General features: G+C 37.1%; 1 protein-coding gene across 1 annotated transcript in view; it reads left to right on the top strand.

The window, feature by feature from the left end:
* The window catches only part of LOC149413195 (uncharacterized), a 34,619-nt gene that overhangs the window by 10,104 nt on the left and 3,620 nt on the right, over positions 1–20,895 (top strand). Inside the window, exons 2-7 of the mRNA XM_089645319.1 lie at positions 3,507–3,576; positions 16,024–16,188; positions 16,703–16,794; positions 17,295–17,376; positions 17,547–17,638; positions 19,920–20,090. Of these exons, the coding sequence (XP_089501445.1) occupies positions 3,507–3,576; positions 16,024–16,188; positions 16,703–16,794; positions 17,295–17,376; positions 17,547–17,638; positions 19,920–20,090 (672 nt within the window). The remainder of the gene's footprint in view (positions 1–3,506; positions 3,577–16,023; positions 16,189–16,702; positions 16,795–17,294; positions 17,377–17,546; positions 17,639–19,919; positions 20,091–20,895) is intronic.

Here is a 20,895-nt window from a genome sequence, read left to right on the forward strand (position 1 = left end):
GGATAGGAGATCAAGACAAGAGCTCCTGGGATCGATTCTTAGTTTTGACCGTTGTCTTTTTTTATTTTTCTGCCTCTTGTTTCTATGGATTTATTAGTATTGTCTTCTAAAATAGCTTTTTTAAAAATAAAATAACAAACTTTATTTATGCAACTATTAAATCAAAATTATCAACATGTTTCAAGTTAATCTGTAAACAAATATCCTCTCTTCTATCGAGCTTTATTTGAAATCCCCCCACCCCGTTCATGTCTGAACTCAACTGCAATTTTCCATATATAATTATGAAATTTGCCCATTCAAATAAAAAAAATCTAATAAAATTCACCTTCTCTCCCTCATACATGGTTTTACCACACATACGCCTCAGGGATCTCATTTCTACAGCATTCAGTCTACTTTCATCTATCAGTTCCATTCCTCACATCCGTACATCAGGATGTATGATCTTGTGAGAAATGTGGAGATCCGTAAAGAGTGCAAGGCTGATGTAAGCGTAATGAGTAATGAGTAAGATCAAGAAAGGGCGGTGCAAAAGGGGCGGTATATGCACTTGAGCCACACCATAACATTATGTTATACACATTGCGTATACACCAGGCGTCCATCTTTATCAATAACTAGTGGACCCCGCAAACTTTGCTATTGTAATAGCGTGATGTCATGGGGTGGCTCAAGTGCACACACGTAATAAATATCGAGGATATCCTCAATAATAATTGAATCTATTTACTTCCGCGTGACATATTTAAAAACAATTAAATCAACTCACGACGTTGCCATAATACACGCCCATGTTTTATTAAAAGCGTCCGGAACGTCGCTCAAAAAAAACCATTGCAAAAATTTTATTATAAAATTTGCATGCATTATCTTACATAATAACTAATAACAAAGACTGGTCTTGGAGTGGGCTACAAACAGATTCTCTTTAAGGTTAAACCAAACGACTCGTCGACCTCTGAATATATAAATAATGTGGCACATCGAAGGCGCCCACTTTGATTATTATATTATCATAATATTAAAACAACATCATTTGTTGTCATCTCGACATATAAGATTATTGCTGAAACAGGACTCTTATTTTTATTAATAAAGAAGCTTTTTTGACTTTGAAACTTAGCAATATGAAAAAAGCATTCGTAAATGAATACATAGATTCACATCCTGGCTTTTATGATAATATCTCGGAAAATTCTACGAGAGTGAACATATAATTGGGTTGAAGTGGAAGGATGACTATGAAGTGTAATGATTTTGAGAATCGCTTTATTTCTATCGTCATCAGTCAACAGGTTGTAAGTCGTAAACAGGGGACGCACCGTCCATATAGGCAAAATGATTATTATTAAAATATAAAATTATTGCTAGAAATCGGTACAATTAATACATTTAAAAATGTTTGACTTTATTCATAGATCTCCAGAAATCTTTTGATATAATAAACCATAAAATATATCTATCTAAGTAGTAGTAGTAAACTATTGCCAATGAACAATGGCGTCCCCCAAGGAAGCGTACTGGGACCGATTCTATTTATTATCAATATAATCAGTTTTTGCTGATGATACCGTTATATTATTTGAAGAAGAAAACTAGACGGAAACATTTTATGCTGCTGAACAAGGGTTTAGTACACTTCGAAATTGGCTGAAATTTAACTCGCGTACCCTTAATATAAGCAAAATTAAATTTTTAACATTTTCAATGAACTCAAGGGACCAACCTGTAAAATCACTATAACTAAAATTACACGAATGCCGTAAAAATAATGTTCAATGTTGCTGTATCTAAAAGTATATACATAACCAGAATACAATTCAAAAATGAATCATAAAGACCATACTGAATTTTGATTTACCCAATGTACAACAAATAAATACTATTGAAACTATTCAAAAATAATGAATCCTCTACAATGCCGCGTATTGTAGAGGATTATATGATGTATCACACTAGATCAAATCACAATGACATAAAAAATATTCCAAGTCATAAAACCACATTCGGACTAAGAAACTACATTTACATTTTCCCCAGATATAAAGCGAATAGAAAAATTTAATGATTACAAATCAAGAATTAAAATCTGGCTGAAAGAGATCAATGAAAAAACATTAAAAAGACATATAAAGCAAATAAAATAGAAATTAATAACTTAAGTCCGCCTCAGCACAGGTCAACCTAATGACGAGGACTAAGAAATACAATTTGCTATACATATATTTACATCATATTTTTTATGTAGCATCTTTAAACAGCCGCTATAATAAAAAAAAATAATAATTTATAAAAATATATAGATCAGGCAATATTTCGTTGGTGTGAAAGCACTTATTTACTGCCCGGCTTCGCTATAGTTTTAAGATTTTTTTACTACTGAAAATATAGGGTAATCTTCACCCTATCGCAATATCTTATTTTTAATATTAATATTTATTAAGTAATATACTGGACAATTTGTATAGCGCCGCTTTTGTGAGATATCAACGCAGGGTCGCTTTACAGTTGATGCAGGTATATAAAAAAAATGTTACAAAAATAAAGTGAAGTTAAGTAAAATGAAGAACAGGAACAGGTGACACGAAGATAGAAGATGATATAATTTATTATATCAACTCTCTATAACTTACACGGAGAAAACTTACTGATAAAAATATTGCTAATTTATTAAGAATCTCTTCAAATTATTCGTAATCCGGATAACGGGATTGCAGGGCCTTAACGAACGAATTGGTAGGTTTCCTGATAAACTTTTCATAAAAATCATAACATTTTCGCATTTCGTCATTATATATTATCAAGACAGGTGTGTGGAAACGTGTTCCGATTTTATTACGAGTTTACTAAAAGTTTATTAGGAAACGGCCTGCAATCCTGTTTTTAACCGGATTACCAATAATTCGAATTCCCAATAAATTAACAATACTCATTTTTTCCATGTTCTAGAATTTCAAAACTTAACAAGCTGTTCAATTTTAATGACGCCAGTGCTCGATGTTTATTTTTTGTTGCTGCTTTAAAAAATACGATCTCATAAATAAATTGGGTTTATATTTTTATTTATTTTCAATTATTCATTTTGAATTCTGGTACGACTCCAGTTCGCCAAAAGTAGGTAATGACAGACTATTCCAGTTTTTAGCCTCGTCAGAATTAGATCTAACGTTTTCTTTGTTTAGGTTAAAAGCATTATCATTAATTTCAGATATAATTGTCATAATTTTGTTATTTCCTACGTAGCTTCGGCTATCACCATTGCCTAATATATATTATTATGTTCTATTTATAGTTAAAATTTATTATGTGGGATATCAAATAATAGTGTCTGTCCATAATCTAGATTGCGAATATTACGTATGTACTGGACAAAATTAAATCCATTCGATGACGTCGCGTTTTGCCAAACCATTGCAAATGTCAGAGCAATCAACGATGCACGTTATTTTAATATATAAATTAGCATAATATGTAATGTAATAATGTGTGATACCTTGTTTCAGATGACGGTGACTAGGCTCGTATTGTGGGCGGCCCCCTTTTTGGTGCTACTCCTTCAGCCCACTGCTATGGGTAAGTACCAACCTACAAACTAGATCTAACTACCTTGTTAATCTTGTTACCTGCAGGAAAGAAATCCGATTTTCGCAACAACGGATTTACAACAACAAAAAATGCCACAGTTTTTGCACAGCTGTTTTATATATATAGTCTTTGATTACTGAAATAAACCGACTCTGCACAGACTTTTCTGCGTAGGGTCTTGCGGTTTTTGCCGATTCCTTACTGTTTCCTTACCATACCGACCTGTGGGGCTTAGTAATATGGAAGAAGGGTCAGATACGTGGGAAGCCACGTTATCCACTTGAGCGATTTTTGTCATATTATGCAAAGTTTGCAAAAAGTTTTGAGCGATCGTTTGCTATAATGTGCCAAATTTATGGAACTTAAAAACATATTTTATCCCATAGGATAAACGGTGAAATTTGGGTAGATTCATTGGCTTTAAACCGCAGTAAATAGTTTGATATTAATTATCACCAATCGCTCCAGTGGGGTACTAGGAGACATTGCCGAGTACAACCCTGGTATTCCTGGCAATGTTAACTATGGTGAACGAAGGAAATTGGCCACAGAACAGGAGGCCTGTTACGTACGGGAGATCTTTCTTATTAATAGTTGTCAGATTACATTAAAAAAATGCCAAAATATACAACAAACAATACATAAAATATAAATGTTTGGTTGGAAAGCTAAACATGGAACAATTTTTCGAATTTTGAAGTGAAAAATCTTTTGGCGCGCGTAGGGGGGTAAAAACGACTCTTATGTAGCAAGCGTGACAAGACGGGACGACGCACTTGCACGGAACAGCCTCGTGACTCGTCGGCTCATTCCGCCCGACCGCCAAACCTCTATGAGGCATATTTGATTTTATTCTCACTAAAATCTGCAATTGATCTATTCTAAATGAAGATGAATTTTTAATTTGCAATATATTTAATTGTGTTTATTTTTATAATAATAAAGTAACTATTTCATTATATAAAAAAACATAAACACTTGTTTTTCTTTCACTTTCACTTCCTTCAATAAAAATAAAAATCAATTTCGATGTCACATCTGCAAGACGACTGACGACTATTTTTAGGGTGTATATTTGGAATTTTTTTAAATATCACATCCTGAAATAATATCTGGCGTTCCATTGGAGTAATTGTCTATGTTTCCTCCAAGGTTATCACTTTGTTACACCATTTTTGAAGGGCATATGCTAATATGCAAGGGCCTCAAACCGTAAACCCGCAGGGCCTCGGAAAAATTACGCAAGAATGAAAATACGTATTATTGGTGAAAAAAATTACAAATGTCTTTTTTAGTAATTAAATCATTTTTAATTATATTATATTGTGACAGCTATTTCGTTTAAGGCCATTATCAAACTGTTACGCTACATTGAGACGACTTATTTTTTATTCACTGAACATTTTTTGGAATAGAGTTCTAAGAATCATAAAAAATAACATATAAACAAATAAACATTTTCTCCAAAAATATCATAGAAATAAGTTGTTAAAGGTTTATACTAGATATAAAAATATATTTTTTTATAACTAAATAAAAACGTACTAAAAATAATCTAATTAATATGCAATATAATAATAGTAGTTTTAATATTTGGCTGATTTGCGCCGTTTTTGTGAAAAATCATCTCAAATAAATATACAGTACTTCTTCAATATTAGTGAAATTACTGTGTGGCGTCATTTTAATTATATTTTATCCAGACCAAGAAACCATTGGTTTCGAAACATGTCGATCCTTTTGATTACATAGTGGTGTGTGCCTACAAAGTATTTTATTATCATATTTTAAGTTAGATTGTGTAAATGCATGTAATTCATTCACGGTGTATCAATACAATTATATACTTCGTTTACTAATAAACTTATTTTAAGTTTTACACAACTAAGACACAACCATTTACCCTGTATTGAAAGTTGTTCATCAGTTGCGTGAAATTTAAAACTTTATTTGTAAGGCCCAAAGAGAAAATCAGTATTTTCCACAGACAGGAATTAATAGACGAGAAGATAATGGCGAGGGGTAAAATCAACTGTTGAAGAACGAAGGGGGTGAAGCTGACTGTGATTCGTCAATAAATCAATCTGACAGTAAATAGGCATCTCGCATTATAATATCACCATTTACTTCTTAAAAGTAAAATCTGCTTTAGAATGAATAGACATTTTTACATGGGAGCGCAAATTACTCGCCACGTTATGAACAAATTTGCGAAGTCCAAATTCGGCAAAAAAATTCGGTTGCATTTTCAGAGTCGAATATTTCGTTTAAGTATTTAGTTAAGACACTTTTATAAATGTTCATAATTTACTTCCCAGCAACCAACCAGCTTTGTGTTTCGCGTCCAGACGTTTCTCGATGTGATAGTATATGTTTCTAAAACTGATCTATATTATACGATGTGAATATGCTTAAAATAAAGTAAAATAATGCTTATATATGGAATGTAATACGACAATTGGGTTTATTCTCTTTTTCAAATCTATTTTTACAAGTTTTCATAGTACAAGTCAACATTTTGCCGTGTTATTTCGTAAAATGAACCGATGATGCCTCGACCATAGTTCGCACAAGAATGATGACGTCACGTTTTCAAATTTCACTTGAGGCCATATGCGAGCCCAGCCGGCTCAATGGAACCGGTATGGGGAGTGGGGATAATACGCTTTTAATCACTTAGGGCAGGTCTACTAATATTCATATGTCTATGGTATTTTCCATCAACAACAACCAACCGAATTGATAGCTAACTAACATTTTAGCTACCAATGTTCTATTTTTGTATATTTGCGTTTTATTTGAATATATTAGTGTATAATTCGTCCAATTATTTCAGATATAATTGCTCTAGTAGGTGAACATTCAAGATCGAGATTCCCTGTTGAGACCTGACGTCCATGCTAAATATGGAGTTATCGCTGTTTGCTTTATGTAACTTAAAGCTTAGATTATTAGTCACACATAATTTTATCTGTCATATGATTATTTGCTCTCATAAATGTCTTTGTAGTAAAAATAATTAAAATTATTACTCATTTAGTAACCACTGAAAACTATAATGACTTATCCACATAACAAGTGCCCATCAGACAAACCATACAAAATCACACATTAAACATCCTTCAACGCAACATTAACATACCCCAATGCAACACTAACCCAAAACAAAACACATTCATTCACCGCTCTTCGTACATTTTTAACATTTCAAGCAGTGGATTCTATTTATTCAACTAAACACCTCACAACTTCATATCTAAAATGTATAACTAGCAGGATCGATCAAGGAAGGGCCGAGTTAATCTCGGAACTCAGGACGTGATGGCTAGTTAGTTCCGAGATTAAGTCGGCCCTTCCTTGATCGATCCTGCTTGTTGAATTGTGAGATACAACTACCAGGATCGATCAAGGAAGGGCTGAGTTAATCTCGGAACTAACTAACCATCACGCCCTTCCTTGATCGATCCTGCTTGTTGTTTGTGAGATACGAGTACCAGGATCGATCAAGGAAGGGCCGAGTTAATCTCGGAACTAACTAACCATCACGTCCTGGATCAAACCAGGATCGATCAAGAAAGGGCTGAGTTAATCTCGGAACTAACTAACCATCACGTCTTTCCTTGATCGATCCTGCTTGTTGTATTGTGAGATACGAGTACAACTAGCAGGATCGATCAAGGAAGGGCTGAGTTAATCTCGGAACTAACTAACCATCACGCCCTTCCTTGCCGTTTCTTGTATAAATAAAAGGGAATGTGTGTGCCCTATAAACTCAGAAACTACTTGACCGATTTAGATGAAAATTTCCAAATTTGTTCTTATTTTAGAAAGTGGTTTGAATGGTAGAAAAAGGCAGGGACGCTCGAAAAAGACTTGAAGCATTATCTCTGCATTGGAATGAGATACGGAGTAGAATTAAATCCGAAATAATGTAGTTTGTTTTAACACTAACTTTTTTTATTGCATACATCAAAACAGGCGACTAATGTTAAGAGAGAATTTATCGCTATCTAGATAAGGAATGTTATTGTTAGCGGCCTGGTTCTAAATGTTACGTGACGTGGTGCGTAGCCTCGACGTCTATTTTTTTAATAATGTTGTTTTTTGATTGATTTTCGTTTATGGGCGTGTTTTCATGTGATTCCGTGAGCCTAAAGTATTTTCTTATATGATCTTCCGAATCTCGATGTAATTGGTATAATCCATCCATTTTTAGACTCCGAGTGCTACCCGTATGGCTTTATTATGAAATATTTGTCATCTGGAGTAGAATATTTGCAAGGTGGTAAATTCCATATTCTGTTCACATTATGGATTCATTCCACTGAATTCATTAAAAGTCTGAAATAGATTTTTAAGCAGATTCAACTTTTTATTTGAATGCGACAGCTGGTCTGCCTATTGTTTTACAAAATACTCATGACACCGATCACGTATATTCGAAGATTCGTAGATGGGAAAATGCCTAATATGCCACCAGCAGATGTGTGCTTCCATCCAAATTCTGAATATTAAATTAGGTCTATCGGTAAACCCCAGCGCGTTTTAAATTTATTTGACCGCACGATCTATTCTTATCTTTAATCAGGAAACTACTGACTTATGTTAAATGGAAAAATCAATTTATAAATGATGACGCTTATTTTTAACAACCCAAATACAAACCAAGTCAAATAAACCAAACAAAATAAACCAAGCCAAATAAACCCAATACAAACCAAGCCAAATAAACAAGCCAAAAAAACCAAATACAAACCAAGCCAAATAAACCCAATACAAACCAAGCCAAATAAACCCAATACAAACCAAGCCATAAAAGTTAACAATAATCTGCGTTGAAAATAATCTACTGAATTGAAAAAAAATAATTTTCAAACTAAACTTACTGTTCCGTAACGCCAATTGCTTTTGACAGGCCGTGTACTAACCAATCGTATCGTCAGAATTTGAACTGTATAGTTTAAATTTCGCACATGTCAGCTGGATCCACGGAGGCCGTGGGCCGAGCAGTCGCACAAAAACCGTTCGTCCCGTCATAACAACATTGCTGGTTCCTTATCGAAATAATTATCTTACGTATTTTTTATCGCAATTTAATCTAAAATAACGAGTGCTACCAACCACGCTAAACGTTCCAGTGCTGACAGATGATGCTCACTATGCAGATTTCACCATCTCCTCCCGGTAAGTTGATTGTGAATTAACGTTATGCATTGTGTTCTCGCATCGCCTGTCACAAGCTATATAATTAATTTATACTTTATCTGTGTGGAATAGCCCTGTAAAGGGCGGCTATTCCAACCCCTGTTCGTTTTTCGAACATTTTTGGTGCCGAAACCAGGGAACTTTAAGATTATAATCTATCTATGCCAAAACGGATAGTGCTGTGGAATGTTTCTTAAATATTGAATAATAATCAATTCGAACAGTAATTAGGTAGGTACCTAGCGCTTGAGTATTTACGACCTACCGCGCATATAATTATAATAGATTAAATTATTATCATTTATTTTGTTTCGTTTTTGGGTACGTTTCCAATCGTGTTTATTCAACATGGCCCCAGCCATTCAAATATTGCGCCGGAAACGGACATTAGCGAATAATAGGTTAGTCAAGACACATGAAATAGCAAAAAGCGCTTTTCACGATGCAACTAAGTGCAACTTACTGTTAGCGCATTATACTACTCTGGAAAAGATAGTTCTTGAATTTGAAACGTCTCACGCGGAAATATTAGCTTTAGATGACACAAACGAAATTGATGAAGATAAAATTCGCGAAACCTTTGACGAGATGTATTATCAAATTGTGGAAATTTACCAGGAGTTAACCAGTCAGTCTCTCGATTGTAAAACCGCGAATGCGTGCACAAACGTTAAATTACCAAAAATAAACATTCCAATATTTTCTGGAAATGTCAAGCAATGGCCCGAATTTTACGACATGTTTAACGCTCTCATTCATGAAAACAAATCTTTATCCAACATCGAACGCATGCAGTATTTGTTCTCATGTTTATCTGGAGAAGCTTTAGGGTTAATTCGGACATTTTCAGTACAAGGAGCTCACTACGTTGAAGCATATCAAAGATTAATCGCGCGCTATCGTAACGCGCGTGAACTCGCATTTACGTGTTGGCGGGAAATGCTAAATTTAAATTTTCCGTCTACCGATCCTTTTGAATTTCGTCGCGTGTTCGATGTATTTAATGAGGATTTAACAATTTTAAAAGAATTGGATCTCCCAATAGATAATTGGGACTTCGTGCTTTGTTATTTAATTCTGTCGAAATTAGATTCACCTACAAGATGCGCATTCGAACAACTGCAGTCTCCTACCGACCTGCCTTCATATTTGAAACTCAAAGAGTTTCTTTATAACAAATGCGAAGCTCTTGTACGAGACTTACATTTTTCGACTCGCGATAGCAGTACTATTGACAAACCTCTTGCACGGAACTTTAATCAGGCTGCCAAAAAACGCACTTCAGCGCTTCTTTGCGATCTTAAGAAAGGACAGCCTAAAACAAATAGGTCCTCGAACTCCACCACTTACCTGAAATGCTCCTGTTGCGGGGAAGACCACTCCATTTCCAAGTGCAAGGTATTTGCCCTCAAGTCAGTTCAGGATCGCCTACAGTTTGTTCAATCACACCGTTGGTGTTTCAATTGTCTTCATTCTTCTCATTATCTTAAAGATTGTAAATCTTTGTTTACATGTCAAAAATGTCAGCAAAAACATCATACTTTGCTCCATCGAGACGAAAACGCTTCTTTGGAAGATCAGTATCAACACTCCACGACGTCTACGGACCAGGAGCCTTCTTCCGACTCTAAAATTCAGGTCCTGACCAACTTAGGAGACAAGTCCATAGTACTATTGTCAACCGCCAATGTTGGCATTCGCGATTCGTCCGGCCGTTTCCAAACCTTTCGCGCATTGATCGATTCGGGCAGTCAAGCTCACTTCATCACCGATCGTGCTGCGGAGCTTGTAGGCATCCCTCGTCAAGCCAGTTCTCAGAGAGTTAGCGGCTTAGGCCAATCTTCCGCAACCACGTCAGGAATCATTCAATTAGAGATCGGTGTTAAGGGACGGGTTCTCTTCAACATCAAGGCACTTACGCTGCCTAGTATCTGTGGCAACATGCCAACTGTTCGTCTAGATAAGTCATCGTGGCATCAGTTGAGAGACTTGCCTCTTGCCGATCCTGACTGTCACAAACCGGGACCGATTGATCTTCTTTTGGGTGCTGAGGTTTTCTCTTCTCTTCTGAGACCTGGTAATTTGAATGGTGGTCCACGTCAGCCATCAGCTTTCAATTCTGCATTTGGTTGGCTTCTTCTAGGTTCAGTTGGTTCGAACACTGCTCATGAAATGAATTCTTTCATCGTTACTAACGAAGACCGGCTCCACGAAGAGGTCCAGCCACTGTGGGAGTTAGACACCATTCCCCAGTCTTCACACCTCACTCCTGAGGAACAACTTTGTGAACAAATGTACTACACTGACCACTCACGGGACACTTCGGGAAGATACATCGTATCCTTGCCTTTCCGAGAAAGGGGAAGGGATATCTCTTTTCCAGGGTCGCGTGAGATCGCTTTACGTAGATTCCATTCCCTCGAGCGCAAACTCATAGCAAATCCAACCTTACGTGAACAATATTCTGCTTTCATGACTGATTATTTACACAGTGGTCCCATGACTCGTGTTCCTGGAAAAGATTTGCACAAGGGAAAGTATCACATACCTCATCATTGCAATCTTCGTCCAGGCAGCGCTAGCACTAAGTTAAGAGTGGTTTTCGACGCCTCAGCGACGGATGTGAACGGATCCTCGTTAAATGATACCTTGCTTATCGGTCCAAAGCTTCAAAAGAACCTGCTGGAGCTTTTGCTAAAATTTCGTATACCATCGGTGGTGTTTACTGTTGATGTACGACAAATGTATCGCCAAATATTGGTTCAAGAACCAGATCGTGCTTTCCAAAGAATATTTTGGCGTTTTCATTCGTCGGAACCCACCCAAGAGTACCAATTAAACACTGTAACCTATGGTATCTCCTCCGCCCCATTTTTAGCCTGTCGTACTGTCAAACAGTTGACCAAATATGAAGGTTATGATTTACTGCTAGCGCGTCGTGTGCTAACTTCGGATATTTACATAGATGACATCGTCACCGGTTGTAACAGCTTGGAACAAGCTCAACAAACGAAAACCGAAGTTATCGAGCTGTTCAAACGAGGTCAATTCGAATTGCTGAAGTGGACTAGTAACAAACCAGAATTACTCGCCGATCTGCCTCCGGAATACTGCCTCAATGACTTGGTGTCCATGGATGTTGATAACTCTCACATTCTCAAGGTATTGGGATTAAAGTGGGAGCCACGACATGATACATTTTCATTCGAAGTCTTATGCCTCGATCGCGAGTTTACTAAACGCACTATCCTCAGTGAAGTCGCTCGGGTTTTTGACCCTCTCGTTTTTCTATGCCTTTTGACGTTTTTCGCCAAATCTCTAGTACCAAAGTTGTGGGTTTTAAAGGTTGGGTGGGATGACACCCCCTCTGTTGACATTGTTCGTCAATGGGATCGTTATACTAAACAATTACCGCTCTTGAAGTCGTTCAAAATCCCTCGATGGGTGTCATTCCCTCACATGGAGTCATGTCAACTTCATGGCTTCTCAGATAGTTCGGAATTTGGATATGGCGCGGTAGTTTACTTGCGAATCATGGATGTTGACGATAAAGTCCAAATATATTTGGTTTGCGCCAAGTCTCGAGTCGCCCCCACAAAAAAGATTTCATTGCCTCGCCTTGAACTGTGTGCGGCAGTTCTTCTAGCAGATCTATTAAAATTCGTCAAAGATTTATACGTACCATTACTTCCGATCTCCAATACCTTTGCGTGGTCGGATTCAACCATCGTGCTCGCCTGGTTACGTTCTCTTTCGTGTCGCTGGAAGACTTTCGTGGCTAACCGTGTCAGTCACATTCAAGATGCTCTCGACAGGACTTCCTGGCATCACGTGTCATCTGGAGATAATCCAGCGGATGTCGCTTCTTGTGGTCAATCCCCAGCCGATCTGATCGATCACACGTTATGGTGGGCGGGGCCTTCGTGGCGGATCCAGTCATTCGATTCTTGGCCGTCTTTCGATGGCAATGTCGACGAAATTGAACTTCACTCTGAGGAACGAGTTCGATCGTTATTTGTCCAACAGGACGAAAATCTGGTGGACCTATTACTAATTAAATTTTCTTCGATTCAGAAGATCCAACGCATTTTCGGTTACTGTCTTAGATTCATCTACAACCTACAGAATAAAGAATCTCGTCGTTTGTATCTTTCATTAAACCGTGCCGAAATTCACACTTCACTTTTGACAGTAGTTAAACGCACTCAACATGTACATTTTAATGATGATATCACGCCCTTGAAAGAGGGCAACCTTATGTCGAAACAAATGCGGAAGCTTAATCCCTTCATTGACGACCACGGTGTGCTCAGGGTGGGTGGCAGGTTATCTCGATCTGGGCTCGAATTCGAGTATAAACATCCTGCCCTACTTCCTCGCGAATCTAAGCTTACTTCTCTTGTGATAGACGCTCTACATCGCTCTACATTAACCAAATTATGTCCATTGCCTAGTCAATGTGACTAATCATCTTCGCTTCCGCGGCGCATTCTTTCTTATCATTTTCATTATTATTATTAATATATATTTTTTTTCTTTTTCTTCTCTCTTTTCACTATTTCTTCGCTCACGCAACGTTCCACAGCATTGCCCGTTTTGTTTCTAAATTTTCTTTAAAATACACGTTGTTGTATTTTGGTGGGCGGAATGTTCCGTAACGCCAATTGCTTTTGACAGGCCGTGTACTAACCAATCGTATCGTCAGAATTTGAACTGTATAGTTTAAATTTCGCACATGTCAGCTGGATCCACGGAGGCCGTGGGCCGAGCAGTCGCACAAAAACCGTTCGTCCCGTCATAACAACATTGCCGGTTCCTTATCGAAATAATTATCTTACGTATTTTTTATCGCAATTTAATCTAAAATAACGAGTGCTACCAACCACGCTAAACGTTCCAGTGCTGACAGATGATGCTCACTATGCAGATTTCACCATCTCCTCCCGGTAAGTTGATTGTGAATTAACGTTATGCATTGTGTTCTCGCATCGCCTGTCACAAGCTATATAATTAATTTATACTTTATCTGTGTGGAATAGCCCTGTAAAGGGCGGCTATTCCAACCCCTGTTCGTTTTTCGAACACTTACATAATATCAAATATGTGAAACATTTTAAATTTTTTGCAAATATTTTTTTAAACACCATAAAGTCACCGGTAAAAAAATTTTATTGAATTTTTTTACTCCTTATGATAATGTCGAATAATAAGGAATTATTGGTTAAAGTAAGTCAAGGACGTCCCTGTATTGCAATAAAATTATGATAATTATTCATTGAAATAATCAATTTAGGTCATTTTTTCTCCTCGAAAAATCCTTCTGAATCTAGAAATAAAATAAACCTACCTACATTCATATAAATTTACCTAATTTATATAAATATTAAATTTTATGAATGACGTCGTAGGTATCTCTTGACCACCTCTCATTTTATGAACGTGGGAACATATTACATTTGCCATAATCAATCTTCGATACGTATAATAACAACATGACGCCAGGTAACATAGTAATTATTCAAGGTGTACGGACGCCCACAAGTCATTAACTTCCTCGTTCAGGTCTGCGAATAATAGACAACAAAGAATGTGTAATGGTAATTTTATTCGTCTCATCGGAAGATTGATTTTCTAAGTTGATAAGTTAGTATGTATCATATTGATTATGTCATACGCCTACATTATTATTATGTTGTTATATGGGCAATAGGTTATTTTAAAACATATGTAATTCTACTGAAATATTAATCAAAATAAGCACTTCTCTGAGAAACCAAGATTTCAACAGACAAGTAAATAAATCAATATTTTATTCGATATCAATTTCCATTTTTTTGTTCATCTAAAATTTATAAATAGAAGATAATCTTTGACATCCTTGAAATATTTTTTTCTCTTACTATAAGAACTGTGTCATCAATTATGTATTGAGGTATTCTAAACACGTGTAAACTTTTTTAATTAACAACACAGGACCAAGGACGGTGCCTTGTGGGTTAGCAAATTTCGATATTTTTTTTTCTTGCTAATTTTACCTAAGTTAATTTTAAAAATCCTTTGACCAATTGGACAGCTTCTTCGTTAACACGTAAATAAGTTTTAATTAGATTTTCGTGAGAAATACCTCTCAAGGTTTATAAAGATATTCACGCGTTTATTGCCTTCATCAAGTGCGGAATAAATTATTGAAATTACTGTGCGATGTGTGTTTTAAACTATTACGAAAGGTTTTTTTACATAAAACCCTTATAGGAGGCCCCGAGGAAAATGATTTATCTCAAGACATATGTCATCTTTTGGGATGATCTGTTGAGGGTCTTTATTAAAAAAAGGAAGTTCTGGGAAGGTAAAAGGTAGGTGGGTTGGGTAGGAATCTAGGGATCGGTGTGTCCACTTGTGACGGAGATATGGACATAAGCCTCCAACTGCGGCGCAAGGCGATGGGTCGAGAGACCCATTGGAGAAGTCAAAGGGTCTTCCCAAAGCAGCCTCTCTCGATCTTGTAAGCCACGCAGCTGGTGGGCAGGCGCATCCTGAACACACCTCACCCGATCCCGGGCAACCCTACTAAATCACCAAACGTAGCAAACCCCTTGGGGTGTCCTGTTGCAGAGGTGTTAGTTATCCAGTGAATGGTTCCCAGGGCGGCGGTACCCAAACCTGCCTTCCAAATTGATTGCTATGCATCAACCATCTCAAGCTTTCACTTATATTTCGAAATTTGGTTGTATTTTCTTTAGTTATGGTTATCTACAGGAGGATTCCCATTATTTATCCTTAGTAACTGTAGTAACTGTACCCCAATGATGTATTATATTTAGATGAGACATGAAGCGAAAAAATAGGTTACCCCTTTTTTCCTCCAACTGACCTCCAACTCTCCCAACGCATCATTAGGGTACAGTTACTATGGATAAGAAACGGGAAACCGCCTCCAGGTCTTTTCCATTTCCTAGGCTTTTGACGTACACTATGCCAGCTAACCCCATCCTCTCATAATCACGTTTTTGGTAAATGATTATTAATTACTGATACCAGTTAAATTCGGGTACAGCCGTGCCTTCGTTAAGGCAGCATAAAAACTAGTTATACTAAACAAAACATTAATGTTCCATTGTGGCCACATTATTGTTTTTTCCTACCCATAAAAAAAGTCATCCAAAATCCCTCGAGACAAAAGTTATATTTCTAATTACTGAATGTTACATAATAATGGTTTGTATGTTCCAGGCATGAGCTACTACCCCTCGCTTTACAGCACGACAGGTTGCACTGCCAGCACGTGCGGGGTGAACGCGCGTTGCACGTACGCATCCGGCGGGCGCCCCGTCTGCTCCTGTCTCCCGGGATACTCCGGGGATCCACTCTCCACGTGCAAGAGGGCTGAATGCACAGGTCGGTTTAAATTTATTTTATTTAAAGAAGAATAGTATGTTCACGGCCCTCCTATATGCGGACTGTAGAGTGCTGTGTGTGTAACATAATGATTTCCTCATCTTTGTGTTTATCGACTTCACCTTCATGTTTTTTGATTTTGTCATCTTCATATTATTTTGTTAATTTCCTCACCTTAGTGTTTGTTTATTGTAGTTTGCGTTGGTGTTACTTCATATTTTTTATGATTTTCTCATCTTCATGCTTACTTAGCCATATATTGATGTTTTTTTTTAAATTTGATTATATCCATGGTATTTTTATTTTCTTTTGTATGGGCATTATATAATTTTTTATAATGGAATTTATGGTTTTCTAGACTTTGAAGTTTTTGTCCTTTTAGTGTAAGTGTGTGGGTCAGTAAGGTACTCTTTTTCCTTGGCTTTTATTAAATTTGACTAAAAATCAAGGGTGTTTATATTCTGTGAAATATCAAAATTCGTAAATAGTTTTAAACTAAGCATGTATTTTGCAGATCACGCTGAGTGCCAGGGACACCTCTCATGCCGCGATAACAAGTGCGTCAACCCTTGCTCCGGAGTCTGCGGAACCAACGCCAACTGCGATGTATGTATCACTTTCTTTCTGACATAATAACAACCTAATAACTCCCTTTACTTTAGATATTACATTGGAGGGGACCCACCCTTTCCCAACGGCTATGTGAGGAAACTGATTGTTTAACCTCCTTAGGCGCACACGTCACGACTCTAACTTTTTTTTGTAAAAGCCCAAGCATCCGTGTCCCTTAGCCAGTTTTCCGAGAGTGCCCTCGAAGAAATGTCAATGGGAGAGGAGATACTCCCAAAGACCCTAGGAAATGAAGTGAGCCTCAGGTCACCAGAGGCAGGACGGAAGGGGACCTGGCTCACGCAAACATTCCCCAGGCCCGCTCATGATGCCGGGGAAGGAACCCGTGGTTCGTGGGACGGCCGCACCGGATTAATGTCACCTTACTGGATGCAGGAACAGGGTCTATCTGCCCCCCATGGTGGGGAAATATCACAGTAACCTTGACGCTAGGGATAATGCATGGTCCTTATTTTAATTTAATTTGTATGTTTTAGGTCCGCAACCACGTACCCATCTGCAGCTGCCCCGCTCAGTACACCGGAGATCCATTCTCCAACTGCAGACGTATGAGTCCTGGTATGTTATTTTTTAATATTAAAAATGAGATACAGAAGTCTTACGCGTCACTTTAATCTACAATAATTTATATTTATTTCAATAGATAATCATTTGGGTTCCTACAATAATTCATATTGCCTACATCCTTCGGAAGAAAAAATATTAACAAGTTTGACTGTTTATTTCAGATGAGGCATGTCACCCCAGCCCCTGTGGAGCCAACACCAAATGTGAGGTCATCAATACTGTTCCCACTTGTAGCTGCCTCCCTGGATACCAGGTACTGTCCATAAAACATCTATTTATTTGCTAGCGGGATATATAATATATGTTTATTGGATTACAAAAACAGAATATACCTAATGAGTTATCGAAAATTATTCGAAAAGTTTTTAAAGCATAAAGTACATAATGTAAAACTGATCAAATAAAAACGAAACAATATTATTAAAACGTGTAACGGTAACATATAGTCAAACACGAGTATAAACTAAAACACCACTATAAGAAAAATCACTAGAACGAATTACGTATGCTACCATAAATTGTGTAGCATTCAACGAAATGCTGGTATAGGTTACACTTAATTCATCAATTGAGAAATATATCAATAGTGTGTACCCCTAAACTTGTTGCCCATATTTTGCATCCTATAGGTTAATGTTCGTCTTGTGTTCCTAGTCGGTACATGACATTTAATAGTGGCGACGATTGCAGGGGTGTCAGTTAAGTTGTCAATAACTTTATTTAATACAACCAGGTCTGAAATAACTCTCCCGTCAGACAGCGTAATTAGATGTATATATACTCGTGTACATGTATTTTCACGAATTGCAAAAATTGCGAGGGGCCTCGTCTATCAGGTTGTCTCCGAGGCCCTCTCGACAATGATATACAATCGGGAGAAATATACAAAATTAAGTTACAGGGTCTCCTACATACTGGTACAAATGACAATTCACTTCATTCTTTTGGGCAATACAAGATCCAATGACCTTATTTTATGTACCTACTTATCTAATATTGCCATAGACATCCGAATTGGTAGAATTGCCTCAGCGTAAAATCTGGGTATCATTGCGATGAGCAATGAGGCAAAGCACGTGACCGTATGTTTGTCACCAGGAGGGTTCGAGAATGGATATACTTTGAAAATATGCTAAATATAAGTGAGGTTGAAAAATTACTCAACAGTGTAACAAACAGAGATGTACTTTATTTCAAATAAATCCATTTCAAATGGAAATGCAAAATGCAAAATGGGTATTTTACATTTTGCATTTTAAATGCTTTTCTAAAATCCATTTTGCATTTTGCATTTTAAATGCTTTTCTCAGTGCATTTTCCATTTTAAATGCTTTTTTGCAACATTCTTCCCACTATCTCCACTCATCTTTTTTCATAAGCCCCAAATATCAGTCGGTCCTCAACCTCGCTATGAGAGATAATTTACATTTGTCAAGTTGCTCCCTTGTAGGAGCCCTGGCAATTGAGTGATACCATTACAAAAAATACTGATTCAAATACTGAACATGGGGCCATGACGCTGTAATATTAAATGTTAGATAGCAGTTTCTATGTTTTTACGTTGGCAACATTTGTCCCGCGCAAATTTTTTGTGGTTCATAATCCGTAGTCGTGGCATTTTTTGATTTACCATCATGTAATATTTATGTTTGTTCTACATTGATGTCCATTATTAAATGACAAAACTGTTTAAAAATTCTATAATTATTTAAATTGTTTGACCTGAGAAACCATTTTGCTTTTTCAATGCATTTTGAAAATAGGTATTTTGCATTTGAAATGCTTTTCTAAAAACCATTTTGCATTTTGCATTTTCAAATGGAAAAGTTTTGACCCATTTCCATTTTGCATTTCAAATGGTTTTGGGTACCCATTTTGCACATCTCTGGTAACAAAATATTCAATTTTGGAAACGACATTGGATAGGGACGCTTAGATGGTTTGTGCATGTAGTGCGAATGAACGAAGAAAGGATTGTAAGGATAATATATGACGAAAATGTGAATGCTAGAAGAAGTCGGGGATGCCTGAGGAAGACACGGCACAATCAAGTGAATCAGAAACTCGGTCATGTCAAGAGTCAGAATAATAGAAGAGTATATTATGTGAGACGATGTATGAATGTGAATGAGGCAAGAAGTGTGTTCCAAGGCCGAGTTGTTTGGGGGTCCGTCCTCTCTGCCTTTCCCTGCGGGGAAACGGCATGAAGGTTAGTTAGTTAGTTAACCATACTAAGTAGTGTAACAAAATATTCAAGTTTGCAATTAAACCCGAACTTTGGTTGACCCGATTGGGGATTTGTTGTTAAGTTTTTACGCTGCCAGGAATTTGTTCACCATTGTAAAAAGACTACTAATTCATGAGCAGATTTTATTTTCGAGAATTAAATATTTTAAAATAAAAAATCACTGAAATGGAGACGGTAACGCCGCCTCCCAGCTCCTCGCAATTTGGTTTGTTCCCCCTTCCCTCATTGCTTGGGTCCATCAATTTGAATGTCTATGATCGTTCCTAATGATACCTTCCCTGTCCAGGGCAACCCATTGGGAGTGGGCGGCTGCCGCCACGAGTGCGAGTCCGACGGCGAGTGTGGTCCGCAGCAGCAGTGTCAGCAGTTCAAGTGCGTCAACCCCTGCAACCAGTGCGGAGTCAACGCAGAGTGCTCCAACGTCAGGAGTCACGCCGCCGTCTGTAAATGTCCAAGGGTAATTATTTGTTTTATTATAATATATTGTAATTACAACAACCTAATATTGATGTATTTATATCTAAGAAACAAACAGCTAATACATTGAATACAAAGATAAATATGCGTAAGTTAATTTAATGTTACTATGAGTTGAAGTTTTATAGCGTCTACACTAATTTTCTACCGAGAGAAAGATATTTCTGAAGGTTCTTTCTGAACCTTGTGAAATTTTGTGTTATATTGCGCACATATAGGAGGAATTGTGGTTTTTTCTCTAATGTCGGTTCTGCACGACAGATTGTGGGAAAATTAAACAAATTATGATGGCGTACTTTGACCGTTTCTCTTTCAGATATCACAGTCGATGCTTGTGCTTTCGCCCTCGAATCAGATACAGCGCAGAAAATTTGATAGCTCGTTAGAAACCAACTGGAATCCACTAGAAATCTATTAAGCAGTATTTTTAATGCATCACATTAAATGCAATGCAACAGAAAACATAATACATTTTTGAAGAAGTAAGATTTGACTTCATAAAGTACCATGCATCGAGACAGTTGCTTCACAGAAAGTTCATTATTTAACTTTGAAATTAGATGAATTGTTCAAATTTTTTGAAACTACTGGGCCTTAATCTTTAATCAAATTTTGATATATGTGTTCATTGACTCGTTGAGTGACATTGTGACTTGTGAAAATAGAAAATAATCTAAAACTCCTTGACGCTTATTAAAACCCATCACATCCATCCCATGATCATAAATGCCACTTCGTAGACCTACAGGTCCTGCCAGCCGGAGTGCACTCAAAACCCATTACAA

This window comes from Hesperophylax consimilis, chromosome 22 (genome assembly GCF_061612785.1).
Source record: "Hesperophylax consimilis isolate HC1 chromosome 22, BYU_Hcon_1.0, whole genome shotgun sequence".
Taxonomy (NCBI): domain Eukaryota; kingdom Metazoa; phylum Arthropoda; class Insecta; order Trichoptera; family Limnephilidae; genus Hesperophylax; species Hesperophylax consimilis.